At 53.7% G+C, this 20,039-nt stretch overlaps 1 protein-coding gene across 6 annotated transcripts in view; it reads right to left on the minus strand.

Moving 5' to 3' along the window:
* Window positions 1-3,487: 3,487 nt before the first annotated feature.
* The window catches only part of RBPMS (RNA binding protein, mRNA processing factor), a 172,009-nt gene continuing 155,457 nt past the window's right edge, over window positions 3,488-20,039 (minus strand). For 3 of the 6 annotated variants that reach the window (XM_059384140.1, XM_059384141.1, XM_059384142.1), the window contains 3 exons: window positions 16,519-16,634; window positions 14,646-14,715; window positions 9,192-9,289 (listed from right to left, as the gene is read on the minus strand). In XM_059384140.1, the coding sequence (XP_059240123.1) occupies window positions 9,275-9,289; window positions 14,646-14,715; window positions 16,519-16,634 (201 nt within the window). In that variant the 3' untranslated portion in view covers window positions 9,192-9,274. Of the gene's footprint in view, window positions 3,599-9,185; window positions 9,290-14,645; window positions 14,716-16,518; window positions 16,635-20,039 lie in introns of those variants that run through there. The other 3 variants (XM_059384145.1, XM_059384146.1, XR_009401083.1) reach the window with 2 other exon arrangements.

Raw genomic sequence — 20,039 nt, forward strand, 5'->3', positions numbered from 1 at the left:
TATTTGTAAGAGAGAGAGAGTGAGAGCGAGCACAGGCAGACAGAGTGGAAGGCAGAGTCAGAGGGAGAAGCAGGCTCCCTGCGGAGCAAGGAGCCCGATGTGGGACTCGATCCCAGGACGCTGGGATCATGACCTGAGCCGAAGGCAGCTGCTTAACCAACTGAGCCACCCAGGCGTCCCCATGAGTGGACATTTTTAAAAGTGATCTGTCTGCCCTACTTGGGGCTTAAAATCGCCACCCCAAGATTGTCAGTGTGTTTTAGCAAAGGTGTCCTAAGGACAGTTTCAGAGAACACCTCGCCAGTAACAGATGTTCTTGTGCCTCCTAAGGATGTTGGACGTGTGTGGTATCAAGACGGCACGGGATCTGGAGTTGAAGGCCAAGTGCAACCACATGCAGCTGCTTTTAAACTGGGCAGGAATGCTCTTTTTCCTCGACATCCGGGCACCCCAATGGTGTGGAACATCGGGGAATCTGAACACACTCTTCACACTTCGGTGTGCCCTGCCCAGAGCCCTCGGGAGTTGCTAGTGGATTCCCAGTGCCCCAAAACCTCTGTAGAGAAAGAGAATTCAGGGAAATCAGCCACTCCTTCTCCAGTCACAAGAGCATTCCTTACGCCACCCAAGTCAGGACACAAGATGCCATGGAGTCCTGGGCTTTGGGTGAACCTCACAGAGGAGTGCATTGATTGGGAGTTGGTTCAAGGTCTATGCAAGCCCTGGGTCCAGTGAATCTGGATGATCATCTGGAAGTGTAACTTCCATTTTGCCAGTTTTAAGATTCTTTTCCAAATTAATTTGCAGTTTTGTCCCAGAGGCAGAAGACAGAGTGTTTAGTTTCAGGTGTCATTTTTTTTTTAATATTTTATTTATTTGACACAGAGAGATCACAAGTAGACAGAGAGGCAGGCAGAGAGAGAGAAACAGGCTCCCCGCTGAGCAGAGAGCCTGACGCGGGACTCGATCCCAGGACCCTGAGATCATGACCTGAGCCGAAGGCCATGGCTTAACCCACTGAGCCACCCAGGCGCCCTCAGGTGTCAGTTTTATAGCTTGATAGCCAGTCTTGTGCTCACAAGGGGTACAAGTGAACAAGAGAACAAAAGGGTCACTTGGTAACCAGATGGCTTAGTGGCCATATTCCAGGCTCTGCACACTGGAACATTATGCCTGGAAGCAGAGGGAACAGACACACCTGCCTTTGTCTTATCCCAGGTTCCCAATTCCAAAAGATATACCGTATTCCTGCTCAACAGACTGACAGAAAAGATTGTTTCTCCTCCTGCCACGAAGTGGGTGTTTCACCAGTCCGTGGGAACCTGTCTGGCACTCACACTAGACTGGTAAGTACCATCCAGTCTGGTCACTTGAACGTCACCTATGGCCATCAGCATAGTGCTGACGGGGGCACTGGTTCACCGAGCCCAAGGCCCTTTGTGAGGAAGCGTTTGGACGTGGATGGGTAGAGCTGATCGCCAGAATGATGGCCCGCGGCAGTCTGGAGAAGGGGGCATCCCCTTGGGGCAAGCGGCCCACCCCGGGTGGTGGGAGGTCACAGATGGGCTGAGGCAAGCTGCAGACCAGCCTTCTCTGGTCATACCCACGCTCCCAGGCAGGCACGACTGGGACCTGTTTCTGGTGGATGGTCCCTCTGCAAAAAGGGACAGAAACGGCCGTGCCCGCCAAGACTACGAGGTAATAGTCACTATTGGTAGTTGCTTTTACTCTGAATGGAGCACTGTGGGTTATTTCCAAAGCCTCCCTTTTGGGGCACAAGGGATGGGTCAGTGGGTGTATTGCTCAGCACTGTCCTCCTAGCTGTCGGCACCTGGCTTACCTGTGAAGTTGGCCGAAAACCACAAATGACCCTTCATGGACGCAGATCGACCCGAGCTCCCGCTCCATAGGCTGCCGTGGGGGTGGAGTCAGTTGGGCACAGTAAAAGGCATCAGGAAGGGTGTGAACCTACCTTGAGCTCCTCCTGCCAGGACAGTCAGGGCCAGAGGCCCATGTGTCACCTGTGCCCCCAGCTGAGCATTTGTAGCAGCTGCGCCCTGGCTAGCCTGTCCGTATCCTATTCCTTGGTCCCTCAGTACTCAGCTGTATCTATTGCTCAGAATGCAAAGGAACCTGCTGGGCTGCAGGGGGTGCTGGAGGCTGCTCTTGCTTGATCTTGCAGAAAGGAATGTGCCAAGCAATGGTGTGACAGCTGGGAAGAGCATTTTATTTTTAAAAATGACCATAGAAATTACCTTTACACGCTTTATAAAAGTATAGTAGGCTGTGTGGCAGCCATGATTTTTCTTAGAAACGAAAGTCAGGGTAGGGAGTCATCTAGCAGGGTCTGAACGGGGCAAACCCCCTACCTCCCCTCCCCATGCTGCTGGCTGTGTACCTCCCTCAACCCTGGCTCTTCTTGTTCCCTTTTTTTGGTAATGACCTTTAAAAAGCTTCTTGATGTCTTACTTCTAATGGAAAATAGTAACTCCCCACCCCAGAACACTGAAGTCTTCAGCACCGAGGTTGAATAAGCCAGTATCCCGCTGAGCTGTATCAGCCAGTGAAAATTCTTAGGTCAATTTATTTTTACACATGGCTCTTCTACCACAAGAAGGAGAGATTGAGCCGTGGGACTCTGGAGCAGGGTCTGCTTCAGCCACCACACTTGGGTTTTGAAGTAAGCTGAGCTGCGCCCTCCCTCCTGGGGCTGGTGGGCTGGGGAGTGCCCGGGGAGAGCACACCGCCTGCGTCTGGCGTGGTGCTGCCCCAGCTCAGGAAGTCTGCTCAGTTCACCCAGCGTTTTGCAAAATCACGTGGGAGACAGGAGCTAGCTGCCTACAGCAGCCAGCAACCTTGTGAGGTGGGCCGGCTTCCCTTTCCTTGCTGCCCCTCTGGGGGAGGTGTGCCCCAGTGGGTCTCACACTCTGGGTGAGCTGGAGAAGCCCAAGTGAAGGGCACAACCCACCCCAGGGCACAGTCTGCACGGGCTCCCCCCCGCCCCGGGAGCAGCCAATGCTTTCCGACAGCGTGCGCCTGTGTGGGGGCTTCAGAGTCTCCCGCAGGAGCTCCCCACTAGAACCAGGGGGTGGGAGGGAGGGGAGGAAGCATGCGCCTAGTAGGGCTGTAGCTCGCCGTTCTGTCCCTACCTTACCCTGCGCTCCGGCCAGGCAGGTGGACGCCTATACATTCACATACAATTCTGGAAATTCTGTAGTACTTAAGAACATGCCTCAAACATGCAGCTTGGAGGGAAAAAATAGATATTTTTAATTACAAGCATTCAAAAGTCAAGCACAAAAACTGATCCAACCCAGTGTAAGATCATCCATCCTCTCATACTTAAAATGTTAGGTATAAAAATACTCACTCTCTTGGTTTTATTGTTGATATCTTTTATGTTTCGTTTGAAAATATCTCCAAACTGTACAGAAATGTCAGACCATGCGTTCACAAATAACACACTATTTTTTAAAATTATACAGTGTAAAAGAGTAAAACATTTTTATTATATTTGTTTCTTCGAGAAAAACAGATGTGTGATAGAGGCTGTGGCAAAGTCTTGAAGGGACCAAAACTGGGCAAGATGTTTTCAAGCCTGAAACAGAAAGAACAAATGTGAGGGTGAGTCTACCTTCCCCTGGGAAACCCCTGGGGGCGTCCCAACACCCTCACGGGTGTGTAGGCACACAGAGCACGACCTCTCACCAGAGCAGCCATGTTCTCACCGTAGACCCAGACACATGGGCAGGACAGACTTCCCTCTTACCAGAAACTTTTCAAGACCTCCTTCCCCCACACTTACTAGGAAGTGTTCATGTGTGTTTTGCTTTGTGGCCCAGGAAAAAAAAAAAAAATGGCTTCGAATCATCCCGAGACTTTGCCACTTCCAGAGTCCCAGGTGGCCCCACGGTTCTCTTCATTGTTGCAAAGGCTGCACTGTGAAACCTCTGCTATGACTCTGTCCCCATTTTCTTCCCATCTTCCCAACACGTCAGACCCAAATTTGGAGGTAGAAAAGGTCTTACAAAGGTCTAGGCAGAAGTAACTCCATAGAAACTACAACTGTCCACAGGGAAAGGCTTATTTGTGTGGTGGAGAAAGCTGTCAAGAAAAGAGCACTGTGTCCAAGAGCCCATCTGACCATCCTAAGTCAGGCTTCTTTGGGAAGATGCGCATTCAGCAGGAAATCCTGAAGCGAGAAACCTCCCATGAACATGCCAACAGCCTGAACTGGACGATTTTAGGAAATCTGAGCCAGGTCTGTAGCACTGGGACACCCGCACTGTGACCTGGGAGATCGTGGCATAACCTGTGTGCGGGTGACGGCAGATATGAGGGGCCACGAGTCAGAAGATGCAACATCATAACCACATAGCTGCGGCTCATGGAACAATCTCCCTGGGGAGAGACCAGGGTGCCACTTTCAAGGGCAGTGAGCAGGTCATTCAGAGCCTCACCTGTCACGTTCGAGTAACATGCACCCATCCCAAGCTTGTGGCCACCGTGCTAGTCCATCAGTTTAACTCACCGAGAGGCCCGGCACTGGAGATGCTCCCAGGTCAAGTTCTGGGAGGCCTGCACACACCACCTCAGGGACCCCCCCTCTCCCGCCTCGCACTCTCAGCAGAGCTTGGACATGCCAGGAATGCCCGGGGAAAGAAACGCCTTCTAGAAATCTCACTTTCCGACTGCTTTGCCTCCCCTGGTGCCCAGCACAGGAAGGGCATCACCAGTCACTCAGCAGGTGCTCGCAAGCGGGAGGAGAAACCGGAGTGGGCCAGGATGACGCACACCCACCTTGGGTACATGTCACAGGATCTGTGACACACTGAACAAGGCCAGAAGGGCCCACTCTTTTCATCTTTGGCCACACCCTGACTTGTAACCAGCGTGGACACCGGGTGTGTGTGGCCCGGAGCAGCCGACCTTCCCAATGGGCCCAGGACCTAATGGTCCCTCAAATGCCTGATGGGCCCTTGAACTGCCAAAGGAGCCTCCACTCCGGAGTGGGAAGAGGCAGCACCCCCTTGCACCCCCAGCTCTGGATGCACAGAGCAGAAACCCTGCTTAGACAAAGTGAGTACAAGACATTTTCCCCCACTCTCATGGCTTGTCAGGCTTGGAACAAGTCCCACATCATCCCAAACTTGACCACAAGCCAGCAGCCCAAGCTGTGTGTTGGTTCCAGGAAACGGTTTCTGAGGAACAGCGGTCCCCTACAGCTGTTCCTACTTTGGAACAATTCACAGGGGACGATGCTCGGCAGCCCTCGGACTCTGGGAACCTTCAGGGGCCTGCACGCTGCCAAAGGCCTCTGTCAGAGAAGCTGGGCTTGGAGAGCGCCATCTTGGGAAAGCAGCCAAACCTCCATGTGGGGACACGGCCCCAACACTAAAGTCTAAAAGCAAAGCTGCCACTCTGCCTTCAGAGACAGAGAAGGGACGGAATGAAGAGGCAAAGGAACACTGGCCACCTGTGCTGGCACCTGCCCACGTGCTCAGGAGGGACCAAGGCCCTGTGGTCTTTTCCAGCCCTCGCCAGGGGCCTGGCTGGTCAGCTGTCTCTGAAGAGCTAACTACTGCCTTTGGGCAAGAACACGTTGCTACTCCTGGCCTTTCTGCCATGACCTCGAAGGCACCATGTCTAAACCAGACTCCCGACTTTACCTTCTTCACATGACTCCCTCTCCTGACCCTCCGCCTTGGCCTCTGTCCTTCCACCAGCCCCTGGTGACAGGGACACAGCCCCGCTCTCTCAGAGGACTGGGACTTCCCTTCCCACCGTCACCATCTCGGGCTCGCCTCTCCTGGTGCGTGTTTCTGACTTGACTCTTCATTTTGCTGTGGGCAGCCAGCTGACATACTCTGAAAACACCTCCTCCTACTCCCTCCTGCCTCCCTGAGACCCAAATCCCTAATACATCCCTCAAGGCCCTCGAAAGCCTGGTCCTAATCCATTTAGGACAAGGACACGTGGTACAGCTCTTCCTCCTGCTTACACACTCCGCGCTCTCAGAACCCCGTGTGCGCGCTCCCCTGCAGGGCTCTCTTCTGAGCTCCCACTGGGCGTCCTCACTGTCCAGGCCACTTGTTTGGCTTCCTCAAGGATCAGCTGAGACTATTTTCCTCCCTAAGACTACGTCCTCCTGCCTTCACCCCAGACACAGGCACTTGCATGTAGCAAAACGTCAGACACCCCCCGACTGTAGGGCAGTAAAGGAAATGGGAGCGACAGACAGTTAATGACGCGTGGTACGGAGACCTGGTTCTGGAGTCCGGATAATGCCCCTGGCTGAGTGCCAGGAGCCTGTGCCCGGGGGCCCCTCAGCACCCTCCCAGAGCCCCTCTGGCACGTGACGGGGGGAAAGGGAAGGTCCGTCCAGCTGCCCCGGGGTTTTAGCAGCCGGGGGCAGCTGGGTTTTAGCCCAGGACTCTGTCCCCTTCTTCCTGGACACTCGAGCAGGAAGCGAGGTGCGCGGGCTGGCGCATTCTGGCTGAGGAGGAAGGCTTTGAAGGGAAAACCACGGAAGAGAGAAGGGGGAAGAGAGCCGATAGTTTCCCGAGCTTTTCCATAACTGTGCTGTGGATATGTAATTCTCACATGGGAAAAGAATGCGTCCACATTGCCATAGATGTTCCCAGACTGAACAGAAGGTCAGAATGTGGCTATTTCAGTCCCTGTAAACAAGGAAGGGGTTTAGCTAAGAACGTAGTTCAAACTTTGGAATGTATTAACAAGGACATTTTAAACAGAATACAGAGACATCCGGGAACACGGAGCACCGTGGAGGGATGGGGGCGGGGTGGGAGAGGGTCAGGCTCTGTTTGCAGAGCAGCTTCTCCTCACAGCCTTTCCTGAATGGCAGTCAACGGACAGACAGAGGCAAGTAGAGGAAACAAAGCTTGTCAGAGGCAGGTCACCACTGTCCCGTGTAAGACCGTGGAGAATGTCTGCTGTCTGAAAGAATGTTCTATAGTTCTGAAACATTTCATGTCCCTTGTCCTTGAGCAAAAAAGATCAGCCTGTGGCCCTCAGGACTGGGCACAGCTGCTGCTGCTGTGCCACGGGCACGCCGCCAGACCCGGCCGGGCCTGCTCTCCCCCGACTCAACTTTGGGCTCCTTCTCCCAGCAGGAGAAATTCTGTTTCCCTCCTCCTACTACATACAGTTGGCCTATTTACTAACGATTTCTTTCCCAAGAGTTTCTCTAAATGTATTCATTTTTATCCAAAGTCGGATAAGAACAGTTCCCTCTACCCAACTCCCAATAAACATGGACCAGTTTTCATTTTATAGCTGTAAAAACCGAATACTGGTATTGATTTGTAATAAAAAGCCTCACTAACATTTTAAAAGGTTCACAGGCTAGTCTCAGGAGACCAGTCTTCCGGAGAGCCCCATGCCGAACACAGGTAGTGGCGAGGCGCCCTCCAGCTCATCTGGTCGTGCTGGCTGGCCGCCTACAAGCTCTCAGCCGCCCCGAGTCCCAGGGCTACTCCCACGTGGCCCTTTCCCGCTCCAGGTCACCAGGCCCTTATGTTGTCTAAATGAGGTCACCCCGTGCTCTGCCTACTGGGCTCACCTGCATTGCCTGGAATTACTGATGTTTGGGTTCATTTATTACATTAAAAAAAAAAAATCATTATTCTAACCTACTTCCAAAAAATCACATGGGTAGGTTTAAATTGGTCTTTAAAAGTGCCAGAGAAGGAGAAGAAAAAAACAACAAGATCTCATCCTTTAAAAGGGTCTTATGTAGGGCACATGGGTGGCTCAGTCGGGTAAACCTCAGACTCTTGATTTCAGCTCAGGTCATGATCTCAGGGTCATGAGATCGAGCCCTGCCTCAGGCTCCGCGCTCAGTGTGGAGTCTGCTTGAGACTCTCTTCCTCTGCCCCTCCCCCAACTCACATTCATGCTTGCTTTCTCTCTAATAAAATAAATAAAACCTTTAAAAAACAAAAAGGTTTTAGCAGGTAATAACATTGGTAAGCATAGGGTGGGCATTGCTATAAAGAACCATGACAAAAAGACAACCTAATAGATTAGGCTATGGCACTTATGGGATAAACATTAGCTGCCCCAGGTGATGTGGAAAAACCTTCCCTGTTGCTAAGTTTGGTCAATGTGAAAAACACATCAGTGGGCAGAAAGACCCCAAGTGCAGGCTGCTGGCCTCCTGTCCAGGCCGAGGAGCTGGGCTGTGAAACACGGCGCACACGGCGTGCCTGCCTCTGGCTCTACTCTGAGCAAGAAATACCTAAGTCCCAAAAATGTGGTAATGACCTCCTTCGCTAGATCTGCCTGGTTCTCTGTCCTTAGCAGGAATCTTGCCCTCTTTCTGACTCATCTTTTCTTCATTGGCCCCTTGTAGGGATGAAATTCACCACCTTATTTGGGCTGAGACATAACTGCTTCGAGCCTGCCCTTAGCACTCCTGTTATTCTAGGCCAAATTTTGCAGAGACTGGAAGTCCCCGGTCACCTGTGGGAATGCGACACCACTGCCGGAGACTACAATTCCTCCTAGAAACTGATGAACCGCAAATCACTGGTATCGTCAGCCAACAGGAAAGCCCAGAAGGGAGGAGGTAGTGAGTGCCCTGTCTCGTTCAGCTACACCCAAGGGTAACTACTCATTTCCGAAGAGGTTCATGAAGACATTTCTGCGTCCCTGAGAGAGGGTTATACTACATTCAGTACAACTGGATGAAGTCAGGGGGAATATACATGCCACATCTAAAAGATTCTCACCAAAACGGTTAATTTCCAAAAAAGGCACAAGTGTGTATTTATCTGTAAATTCCCATTGGTGGAACAGCTCGTCCCACTGCTGTGGCACAGCCGGTGTGGGCACAGACCGTGTGGGCAGAGAGTCTGCAGAATCCCCTCCCCGTGCCCTTCCAGGATGCCCTTTCTTAAGCATCTGTGGCTCGACGAGGTCATCAAAAGCAAACCCCCGACTGCAGCACTCCACACCAGTGCGTCTCAACCTAGGGCGCCCAGCAGAATCACCTGGGGTGGGGGGTTAACGCCTGGACTGCTGGGCCCTGGGGTCCTGCCTGGGGTCCCTCCCAGAGGACGCTGGTGCGATGATCCAAGCACATTGGTCTCCATCACCGCGCCCCGCCCAGGACATGCTGCCTCCCCAGAGGGCCTGTTTAGCCTCCCACTGCCACTCACCAGCACGCTCCAGTTTTGTAGAACAGCTTGAGAACAGCAGCCACCACTGAAGGTTGCATTAATACCCACAAGACAGATTGCAGCCACCATCACACACCTGGAACCTGGAATAGAGAAAGAAATCACCCATTAATGGTGTGTGGTCATTTCCAGCCCCAGGGCTGGTTGGCTCTTGGGGTTCCCTGGGTCCCGAAGGTCACCTATTCTGCAAGCAAAGAACGGACAGTCAATGGCGAAGGGACCAAGGCCTCCACGATGGAGCCAATGACCAGTGCCTGATGAGAATGATCACACCAGTGGCATGGCAGCTCCCCACAGGGACCACCGGCTTTGGGCCCGGTCAGAAGGAAAGCGTGGAGGGGGGCTCTCGGGGGCTCCCTGGCACCAAGGCTGGAGGGGAAGGGACTCTGGAGCAAAGTATGCTGGAGGAGACGCGGTCTTCAGACGTGCGTCTGTCATGGGGGACGGATCAGAGCCACGCTGCAACAGCAGGCCGCCTGGCCAACGAGACAAGGCAGCCGCGCAGAAGATCCGAGGGCCGAACCCCCAGGACTGTTCATAAGCCCTGTCAAGGAAGAGTGCAGGACCTGAAGCTCCCCCCAAAGAAAGGAAGCGCCCCAAACCTATCCAGCTCCAGGAGCTGCCTCAGACCACAGCAACAACTACTGGGCAGCCCAACGACAGAAAAGCCATTCTCCCATAGGGTCCTGTGCTGTCACATACCGATGAGCTAAACTTTGCTCCAAGCACCTTCTGGAAAACAAGTACTGAATGGAAACATCTGTGACTACAACCTGTTCCCAAGGGCCTGAGAATTTTGAAATATGAAGGTGCTGAGACCCAGCAGATGATAAATTTTTAATACTCTTTGGTAGGCATGACTGCCTCTGAGCCAGCTGGTTTTTGCGAGAATTCCCGGAGCCAAGGAAGGATGCCTGCCTCCCAGCACATGGATGCCAATGGCCCTCTTCCACTAATCTCTTGCATGTTCAGGCCAGGCGACGCCACTCTCCTGCCTGCAGAGAAAGAGGTCGACTCAAGCACATGGGGCTTCGTGAACAGAAGGACGCAGGGTACTGCTGCAAACCCTGAGTTCCCCACGGAGGCCTCCCTGGTCTGCTCCCCGGGCAATGGCTATCCCCAAGGCCCTCATGCTCACAGCCAGAGACAGACGAGGCCGTTCCTCCCAAATCAAAACACGAGGAATACACAGCTTTACAGTCTGGTCTTCTCTCTCGCCGTGTCCTTCTCTCGTTTGTTGACACTGTAACTACATGTGCTTATAATTGCTGTGCATCGTCTTGGTCCTAGGCCAAGGAGATTCTCAGTTCTCAAAGAACGCCCTCCCACAGCCACCCCAGCTCCTAACTCACTCAGTTTTTTTGATTTAACTACATGTGGATACCCAACAAGGAAGACTGTCATCATTCCCTCCGTAGAGTTACTAAAAACTTGCTCATGCTTTCCTGTTCTCAACGCATCTGGGAAATGGATCGTTTTCGGTGATTTTCATGTCATCTGGGATTGTCTACCCTGTGGCTGGACCGTTAGCCAAACTCCAGTGATGCGCAGACAGAGCTCACAGCCAGACTAAACACCATCAAGCAGGATGCAGGAAAAATTAAAACCCAAATGACACCCACTCCTCCGCTGCTCTTACACCACAGATGACAGTGAACTCGACACCCGGGCCCCCTCGGGAGGGGCTTTCCTCACACACACGCCCTTCCTCGAGGGTCCTGAGCAGTCACGCTTCTCTGTCACGTGTATCCATGACTCCCACCCACTAGAACTGGAATTCCTTAGGGATACAGTCCTGGTCTTCCTGCAGATTTTTCCACCTGTCTAGTACTTAGCGGACATATAATGTATGTTTACTTAGGGGTGCCTGGGTGGCTCAATGGGTTAAGCCTCTACCTTCAGCTTGGGTCGTGATCTCAGGGTCCTGGAATTGAGTCCCAAGTCGGGCTCTCTGCTCAGTGGGGGGCCTGCTTCCCTCTCTCTGCCTGTCTCTCTGCCTACTTGTGATCTCTGTCAAAAAAATGAGTAAAAATCTTTAAAAAAATTTATGTTTACTTGAAGGATGAAGAGCTTGTTTACTTTTCTAGTCTAGTCCCTGATTTCCCAGGAAGAGGACAAAGTGTGTTAATGAAAAACCCCTGCAGGGCCCTGAGGAAAGAGGCCCCGGACTGTGGAGGATTTGGAGGATGCTCCCCCTCCACCCCCCGAGCTCCACATGTTGGGAGTGACGGCCTGTCTGGGTCTGCGTATAGTTGTCATGTCTGACGTCACTCCTGCTCTTCCATTCAGTGCCACCTTCCCACAGAAGACCCCCCCGCCCGCCGCAACAAACACGAAGGCCATGTGGAACAGTGATGTCACTGGCCTTACCTATCCTACATTTGGCCTTTCTGAAAGACCAGTTTTGCAGTAAAATGTTAATTATTATTTCATCAGAACCACTGTTCTCAATTCTAATTTACATTTCCCTACGATTATGTAGCCTGGACTATTAGCTCAGAACTTGATCCAAGAGACTAGAAGGAGCCTGAGGAACATATCCACACTGAGCTGATTTCACCTCCGGCAGGAAGGGAGACTGGGTCCTGACAGCAGGTGCGGTGGCAGTAAGTGCAGTTACCCCTCCTCGCTGCTCGCCACCCCTCCTCTGCTCCCTCCAACCCCGAGGAAGGAGTCTGGCCCGTGGCCCAAGTTTAGTACAGAACGAACCGTGCGCCCACAGGAGATACTCTGCCTTCATATGGGTCTGGCAGCTTCGCAAGCCAAACTTGCGAAGGGGGAGACCGCTAGGCCTTCTTTGGTAGCTACTGCTGCCTCTAGGTCTCCGGTGGATAGGTCTGTGGGGAAGGATGATCTGGAACAACTTGGGTGAGCGGAGAGAAACAAAGGGCAGGATCTGACTGGCTGGAACCGTGCAGCTGCTTCATGATCATGCCTTCCCTTCGGCCTATATAAATGCTTAACAAAGTCTTTCCTCAAGCCCTTATGCCACGACCATCCTCAGCCAACTGCCACTGCCAGGTTTGGACGCATCTTCTCAGCTGACTCAACCCTCCTATACCACCTGCTACCACCGACCCCAGCAGCTCGCCACGGGCCTTCCAGGCTCCAGCCCTCCCCGGCGCCTGCAGACACTCTTCGTTTTCCACAGGCTCCTCATCCTCCATGGACTCTACGGCTGCGTGAGCCTCAAGGCTGTGTCCTGCTGACCTCTCTTCCCGTTTCATCAACTGCCTCAACTTCCTGCTTAGGCTGAATGCCGGGTCTACCCCCAACCCATCAGCTCCTTTGGGGGCTTCAGAATTCCCAGTTACCCAGTCCTGGGTCCTCTGGGTGAACACCTAGCAGCCTCTCAGCACGGACAGATGAGGCACAGTCCTGGGGGGGTGGGGGGGGCAGAGGAGCACGTGACCCATCAGTGCCCTCTGGAGCCAAATGGCAGTGCTGCACCCACCTCGTCCCGGGTAACGGGGGCAGGGTCCCTCATGACGAAATGACTAAGGCTTTTGTGCACAAAGAACAGAGAGCCAGGGACAGGTCATTTTAAAAATTAATTATGGGCATATGGATATGGTACATGGACTTGGAGAGTCCTGGACATAATGGACCCTAGAATATACCTCAAAGCTTACCAGTTGTATTTCTAGGAAGAGAAACCCCCTAAACAGCAAACTTTTACATTTCACAAAATAGTAAAATATTTTTAACTACCTTCAGTATCTACCATGGACTGACTTTTTTCCTAAGAAGCTACATTTAAAATGCAGTTGCCATTCACAGATATGGTGTCTTACCATTCACAGATACTCCTTCACGTAAAATGGGTACGTGAACACACGTACAACATAATTTCAGAATAAGGGGCAAATATAAGCAGCATAAACAAAATTACTACACTGTCCTAATTTTTCGCCTCATTATAAATAGATTAGTGGTAACTCTAACATAATGACCACTGGTCCAAAGATCTCTGTTAAGTGGGTGTCACTGGTTTAGGTTCTGGGTAAGAGATTAGAGCCAGGCTTCCCAAAATGTGCTCTGTGTAAAACGGCAGTCTCCTGAGCGTCTGTGAAAGAGAGGGCTCCCTGGTCTCCAGCGAGTTTGAGGAATGTCGCCTCCTTGAGTTCCCTAATCCTACAGACTTATGATGCTCGTGTTATATAATAAGGGTCCCAAGAATCTTTTGGTGAAAAACAAACAAGCCAAAAGGTTGTCACCTTGGCAACATTTATGTACTCTGCTTCCAATCATCCCCAAGGACTAGCGTTGCTCTGGCCACTTAGGAATAGGTACAATTCTAACTTACTGGAGTTGAGCAAGCAAAGAAATATGATTCCTTGGCTTATGCATCACCCCACCAGCAGAGCAAGAATCCCGACCAGTTATGGGGTGGGTGTGCTGCCTGGCCACTCTGATGCCCACCACCAATTCTCCTGTGTGGTTAGGCCCTTCCTCCAGAACAAGGACGCCGGCCTTCCGACCAAGCTCTCTACAAGTGCTTGCCTCTTACGGCAGTAAAGACTTCAGCCAATTAAGTCCACGCTCAGCCATTACCCTGGAAACTGAAATGAAGGTGACATGACCCCCCAAGCAAGACTTCAGGTGAGCAGGGCAGCTTGCTTGCCTGTGGAGAACAAATTGCAAAACACTCTGAAAATCCTATTCAGTGCTCTCCCTCCTCACTAGGAGGGCACTGACCTGTATGAAGCCGGCCTGGCAGCTCCTACTTCCCCAGTACATCCCCTGTGAATGGTCAGAAATTGTTCCCCACTGAAGTTGAACCTGACCCTGACTGGAGGCCATTTTTTCCCCCACATAAGTCCTTCAGAAGATCACCCTGTATAGGTATGTACATAATTGTAGCATTTCTAAATGGATGAAGATCCAGTCCCTCCCTACTGTCACTTTTCTTCCTGGGTGTCAAGGAGTGATAGAAACCACGAAAAACCGTAGACTGTTGAAGTGTGACATCTCAGGGACTTTTCTTGAGGACGCCCCTAACTGACACGCCATATCAGAGTTCAGAGTAACAGTGCTTTAACAGAAATTCGGTCAAGATACCCAATTAAACGCAGCGTTTGTAATTTCAGACAAATTACCTACTTACAGAAAAAAAATTGAGTCGGTAGTTCCCTACAGCAAGGTTAGGCCTCAAATAAAAGGGCGCCAAGATTAGGGTTTCCCGGACCAGACCCTCGAAGCCTGCGCCGCCGACACACCGCCTGCCTTCCCGGCAGCGCCAACTCAGCCCAAGTTCAACGCGAGCGCACCAAGTCACGTCTCCAGACCCCGCTCGGCGGCGCCGGTGCTGCCGTGTCACCCCGTGTCCTGACCCCCCCGCCATCCCGCACGGAAGCCGCGCCGGCCGCTGCTCCGGGAAGAGCCGCGGCTCCCGGGCGGACGGGCGCGGCGCACAGGCGGTCGGGCCCGCGTACTCACATGGTATTCAGCAGAACTGACGGGACTTCCAGCCCTGAGAAGTAGCCTCGGACGGAGGGAGCCAGCGCATCTGCAAAGACACGTGCGGAGAAGGCGGTGAACCAGGGCTCGCGGCCGCCCCCCCCGCTGTTCCCAGATGGGAACACTTGCCCCCAGGGGCCAAGGACGAGCGGCGCAGCAGCCCGAGAGGTCTTCCCCGTCTGCGTAGGGCACACGGGGCCCGTGCTCAGGGGGCACAGCGGACCCAGCGGCTCCCACCCTCCGGGCTGCGGATGCGGCTCAGGCTGCCTCCCGGGCTGTGCAGGCGCACGTGTCTGCTCCCACAGAGGAGCGACAGCTCGCCACCCATCCGTGCCAGCAAGCTGGCCAGGACGTCTTTGAGATTCTGCTCTTGTTCTTTTAAAAAAGGGGTTCTGGCTTCTCGGCCCTGTGGGGTATGTGGTACCCCAAGCTCTCTGCTCACTCTGCTGAGAAGGACCTGCAGCCCCAGCTTTTCCAGGAGGTTTCCAAGCGGAAGGCTGGCAACAAAACAAACAAACTGAGTGATGCTTTGTCCACCTGGCAGAACCTTCCTGGTCCTGCGCGGAGGAAAATGCGAAGAAACAAACCAAAGGGCAAGCAAACTTTGGCCTTAACAAATGGCAGTGTCAGTTCTGCCCCGCAGCCTCTGGCCAGAAGCAAGGAATGGCCATTTACCGCTGCTGCTGCTCCTTTGCCCCGGAGAAGGGAGGCCTCCCCATAAAGCCGGGGAGCAACACGGGCAGCTGGGGCGGGGGGGCAGGGAGAGCGATTACACGAACGTGGGGAGACGCTCAGGAGGGTTGGATGGCTCTGTGGAGAGGGGCTTCCTCCCCAGTGTGGCAGGATTAAGACGGATCTTTGACCTGGGTCTGGCCCAAATTCTAGAATAGAATGCAATGCTGGAAGGAATTTTATCCTGATACATCTACTTCGATGGTTTAATAAAGCAGATTTTGCTGGAGAACCCCCTTTTCACACGGCACCTTACTCAGATCTCCAGAGCATAACAGATGCAGTAGCGTCTGGCAGAGGTGGACATGCAGGGGGCCTGAAACCTGCAAGGCAACCCCAGAACTGGGGGGCAGGGGGTGTGCTCTGGGGGGCTGATGACACTCCCTCCTCTTCTAACCTTTTACAGGTGGGGAAATCAATGGAGATCCGGGTATTCTGAGTGACACCCCACGGGCACAGAGCCCAGTGGGGTCAGGATCCAGGGCCCGGGCTCCACTAGCTCTCGTGACTTGTCTAGGAGCGGGCCCCCAGACGGAGCTCACACAGGATCCCGGCCATCGGTCTTGGGCCACACACAGGAGTCCTCAGCATTTCCTTCTAGCCCATGGGCCTTCTTTCCTCTCTGGCTCTCAACACAGGGTGAGGGGCCACACTGGGGGACTCGATCCCAACATGGGATCTCAACTACTTGGGAAACGAAGACTTAAAAAGACCAAAGATGCTTTTTGAGCTTCTCCCCACATCAGGAATCCAGCTCAGAGAACCCCTTGGGCCGGTTGTTCATGGAAGATCCTCTGGGGACCACCTAGAAATCAGATCACCAGCTTGAGGGCTCCCCCACATTGTGAGAGGGCAAAGCTGTATTCCTCGGGAGCCGGCAGCAGGTACTGAAGTTCATCTAAGGCAGGGCCAGAGTGGTTTTCAACACTCAATAGCAATTACGGGGATGAAGGCTAAAAACCTGTCATCTTGGGAATTCAGGAGTAAATGCAGAGTAAAGAAGAGAAATAAAGGAGGGGAGCATGGGAAGGACAAGGGAGGGAGGAGTACAGGGGTGTGGGAGGAGGGGCCAAAAGGCAGGAGAAGGTCGGTGAGAGAAAGACAAAAATTTCATACCTACCCATGGCTTATGGCTTTGTGCATCTGAATCCACTTGCTCACTAAGCAAAGGGCAGACTCCAGGTGGTAAAGGAGGGGGTGGGGGCACAGCCCCATGGCAGGTGGGGGGCTGGGAACCTAAACACACAGCGGGAGGGGATAGGTCTGTGTGCACTGGTCGGAGGGAGCGTGGTGGTGGTGACTGGTGTGGGGCTGGGGCGCTGAGCCCCAGCAGGCCAAGACATGTTGGTGTTTCAGAGACACAGGAATGGGGGGACTGACCAGGGGGGTGGGCGCGCAGTGGATGGCATGACTTCTGGTGACGGTGACTGCGAGAAGGAAGCCCTTCATCTCCCACACACCACCCCAGCCTCAGCCAACCTCTGCTGCACGCTGGCCTCTTCTCCCTGCCCGTCCTGGCACCCGCAGCCCTGGAGTCAGCCCTGTCTAGAACACCTGAGCGCTCCGGGGCAACAAGCAGGCTGACTCTGGGCTGTGGGGTCTGGGAGAAGTTGAACTCTGCTCACCGAGCTGAGGATGGCCCGCTGGCTGATTCTTCAGGGAGGATATGGTGATGGAGTCAACAGAGGCCCCAAAATTCACTCCTCTGTGCTCCATGGCTCGGACACTACTGCCCCTGCCAAAGGGTGGCTCTTCTCACCGCGTTCCACAGACCTCCAAACCCGCAGCCTCTTGCAGGTCTGAGGGGGTGCAATAGCACCCACTTGCCAGCAGAGGGCAGTGCCTCCCCCGCAGGGCCCAGGCTGAGCTGCTCCCCTGCATTCCTGTGCAGCAGAGCAGAGCAGCAGAGCTCCGGGGCTACTCAGAGTTGGAGAAGCCGCAGCTGGTCCAGGTGAACAATCTATTTTGTGCTTAACTGCCGTCCTCCAGAAGTGGGGGGGGGACGGACCCCGACTTGGGCTGCCTGTTCTGCTGTGGTTTCTGACTCCAGGTCACCAGTGGCCATTCCTGCCCATTGCCTAGGGGCTGCTTCCCTGCGTCATCAACACTGGGGAAACCTGGGCTTCCCTGACTCCCTCTCCAGACACGCTGCAGCAGGGGTAGGTCTATGCAGCTTCCGTGTAAGACAGGATCCTGTCTGTAGGAAAATGCACGTGGTAGAAAAATGCACGGGAGCTGGCGCACAGCTACACACACCAACAGCACACTCACAACCCTGCCTACCACCCTGGGGGCTTCTCAGGTCCCTAGCAGAACCTCTCCCGATGTCTGTGACCAGCACTACTGCTCACGCTGCCAGGCGGCTAAGCACACCACTGCGCACACCGGGGCCTGGGAGCCCATAAGCAGCCCGGAAGACCCTGGGCCCTGCCTCCCCTCAAACTCGGTAATGCGGAGTCATGACCGCTCTGGTTCACTGTGCAGGGCCCACGATGTTCGGGGTTCCACCGTCAACGCTTCGGGAATGCTCTTCGAAACACAGTGGCCCCGCAAAGGGACACTGAGGTCTCCAGTGCCATAGCACGGATGGTTCCAGCTCTGGTGACACGTGTCAGAGAGCTCGGACAGGAGAGGAGAACCCCCAGAGACAGAAACAGCCCAAGGCAAAAATAAAATGGAATGCTAGGGGAAGTAGTAAGTATCCGTGAAAGTCCTTTCTGTCCTCTTCCGCTTACAGATGAGGAAACTAAGGCAGACACAGAATTCACATTCCCAATCATGCTGCCGCAGCACGAAGACCCTGACCAGTCTCTAGAGTGGGGCCCTCAGCCCTTGCGCAAGGCCCGTGAGCCGCGCAGCGCAGAGCAAGCAGGGAGGCTACGGGCCTGCGCTCTACTCCCCACCCCTCCCTTCTAGCCACTGCCTGGCCTCACCACACTGGCCTTAGAAGCAGCAGAGGTGCCTGCCTCAGTGAAAGGAGCGACCCGCGGTTCTCAGAGCGCGGCCTCTGGCCCACCAGCATCCCCTGGGAACTTGTCAGAAATGCAGAAAGCTCTGGGAGAGAAACCCCAGCGCCTGCATGTCACAAGCCCTTCAGGAGATGATGCACAAGTCCGAGTTTGAGAGAGACTGCTCCTGGGTGAGGTTTCCAAAGTGCGGCTGGACGCAGGCTGTCTACAGATACTCTGGGGTCAAGCCAGAGAGAATGCAGTCTCTGCCCTTTCCATGGAATCGAGATACACACTGAAGAGTCCAGAAGTTCCACCATGAAGAAACACGTCCAACTTGTTTAACCCTGGGTTTCCCAAATTTATCTGCCCACAGAATCTTTTCATTACGTTCGCTGGCAGTTGCTGAGAAATGCTGGAGAGGATGGCCCCTTCTGGGGGTGACCTTTGATGGGTCCGGGAGGCCAAAGCATGCCAATGTGGCATCCAAGTTTCTAGCTCTTAAGAAAGCTCGTACAGCAGGTGCTGTACCTGAATACGGATTTCCCCAAGACCAGCTGTCCAGAGCCGGGCTCTCCTTTTCTAGGCACGGATATTCAGGGTCCTACACGGTGCCCGAGAAGGAGTGCCCACTACCCCGCTGGGGCTCTCCCAACACTGCAACAGCAGCAGCCAGCCCCTCACACGTTCTGCAGTCATAACCATGCCTGGCCCGCTCACTCCAGGCCCAAGGATCCACTCCGAGCAGCAGCACCAAAGAAAGCATGTCAGGTCCTACAGCAAACCTTACCAAAGGGCTCTACGCTAAGGAGAGGCTGGTAAGCCAGGAGCACACTGGGGTCCAAGAAACTCCAGACTCACCCCAGAGACTTGATTAGTCTGCAACCCAGGAGATGATCTTCTTTATGGGACAAATCACACACAGGGTTCTTTAAAATAGCACCCCTGCCCTATCTAATACAGTGTTCACCAAAACCGGCAAACACTTTTCAGGGATTTGTTCAATGAAATCAGGCCCACAGAGGACCGCTCTAAAGGAACCTCCACCCCCCTCCCCTCCCCCAACGGCTGGCCCATCCTCTCTCTCAGCAGATGCGGAGGGCACAAAATGCAATCTCATTCTCTCCTCTTTGTCCGGCATCTAATACCCTTGACTAGGGCAATTCAACAAGTTGCCATCATCTAAGCAAAATGTCAGGATCTATGTGAATTGCTCCAAAGGTTAAGTCGGCCTTCTGACCTACCCCAACTGCCAGGAAGCGAGCGAGCAAGTTAGTCCTGGCTGGAGGAGGTTATGCTCCAGCCCGGCCACATGCTCCCCGCAAGATCTCCCTGTCCGGACGGTGGGACACGACTGGGGCCTGAGCCCAGGCAGGGACAAGGTCTAGACCCCTGCGAACACCTCCTGCTAAGACCAGTCAAGCCTGGGCTTAATTAACCGTAAGCCTTCAGGGATCATTTTCTCTCCTGGGCTTTTAGACTCCTTCCCTGTCTGTCCTAAGCACAAGCCAGATTCCTGCCTTCAAATGGGCATGCGAAATGTGCTCAGACACCCCAGAAGCTCACTCAAGACGCCACTCGGGCCGAGGGCACCCAGGCGTGTAACATCCTGTGTCAGATCAGGTCCACGGTGGCTGCTTGTCATCCATCTTTAATTCCGTCAGTCTGTTAATTTTTAACTATGTTTGCTATC

The sequence above is a fragment of the Mustela nigripes genome, chromosome 18 (genome assembly GCF_022355385.1).
Source record: "Mustela nigripes isolate SB6536 chromosome 18, MUSNIG.SB6536, whole genome shotgun sequence".
Taxonomy (NCBI): domain Eukaryota; kingdom Metazoa; phylum Chordata; class Mammalia; order Carnivora; family Mustelidae; genus Mustela; species Mustela nigripes.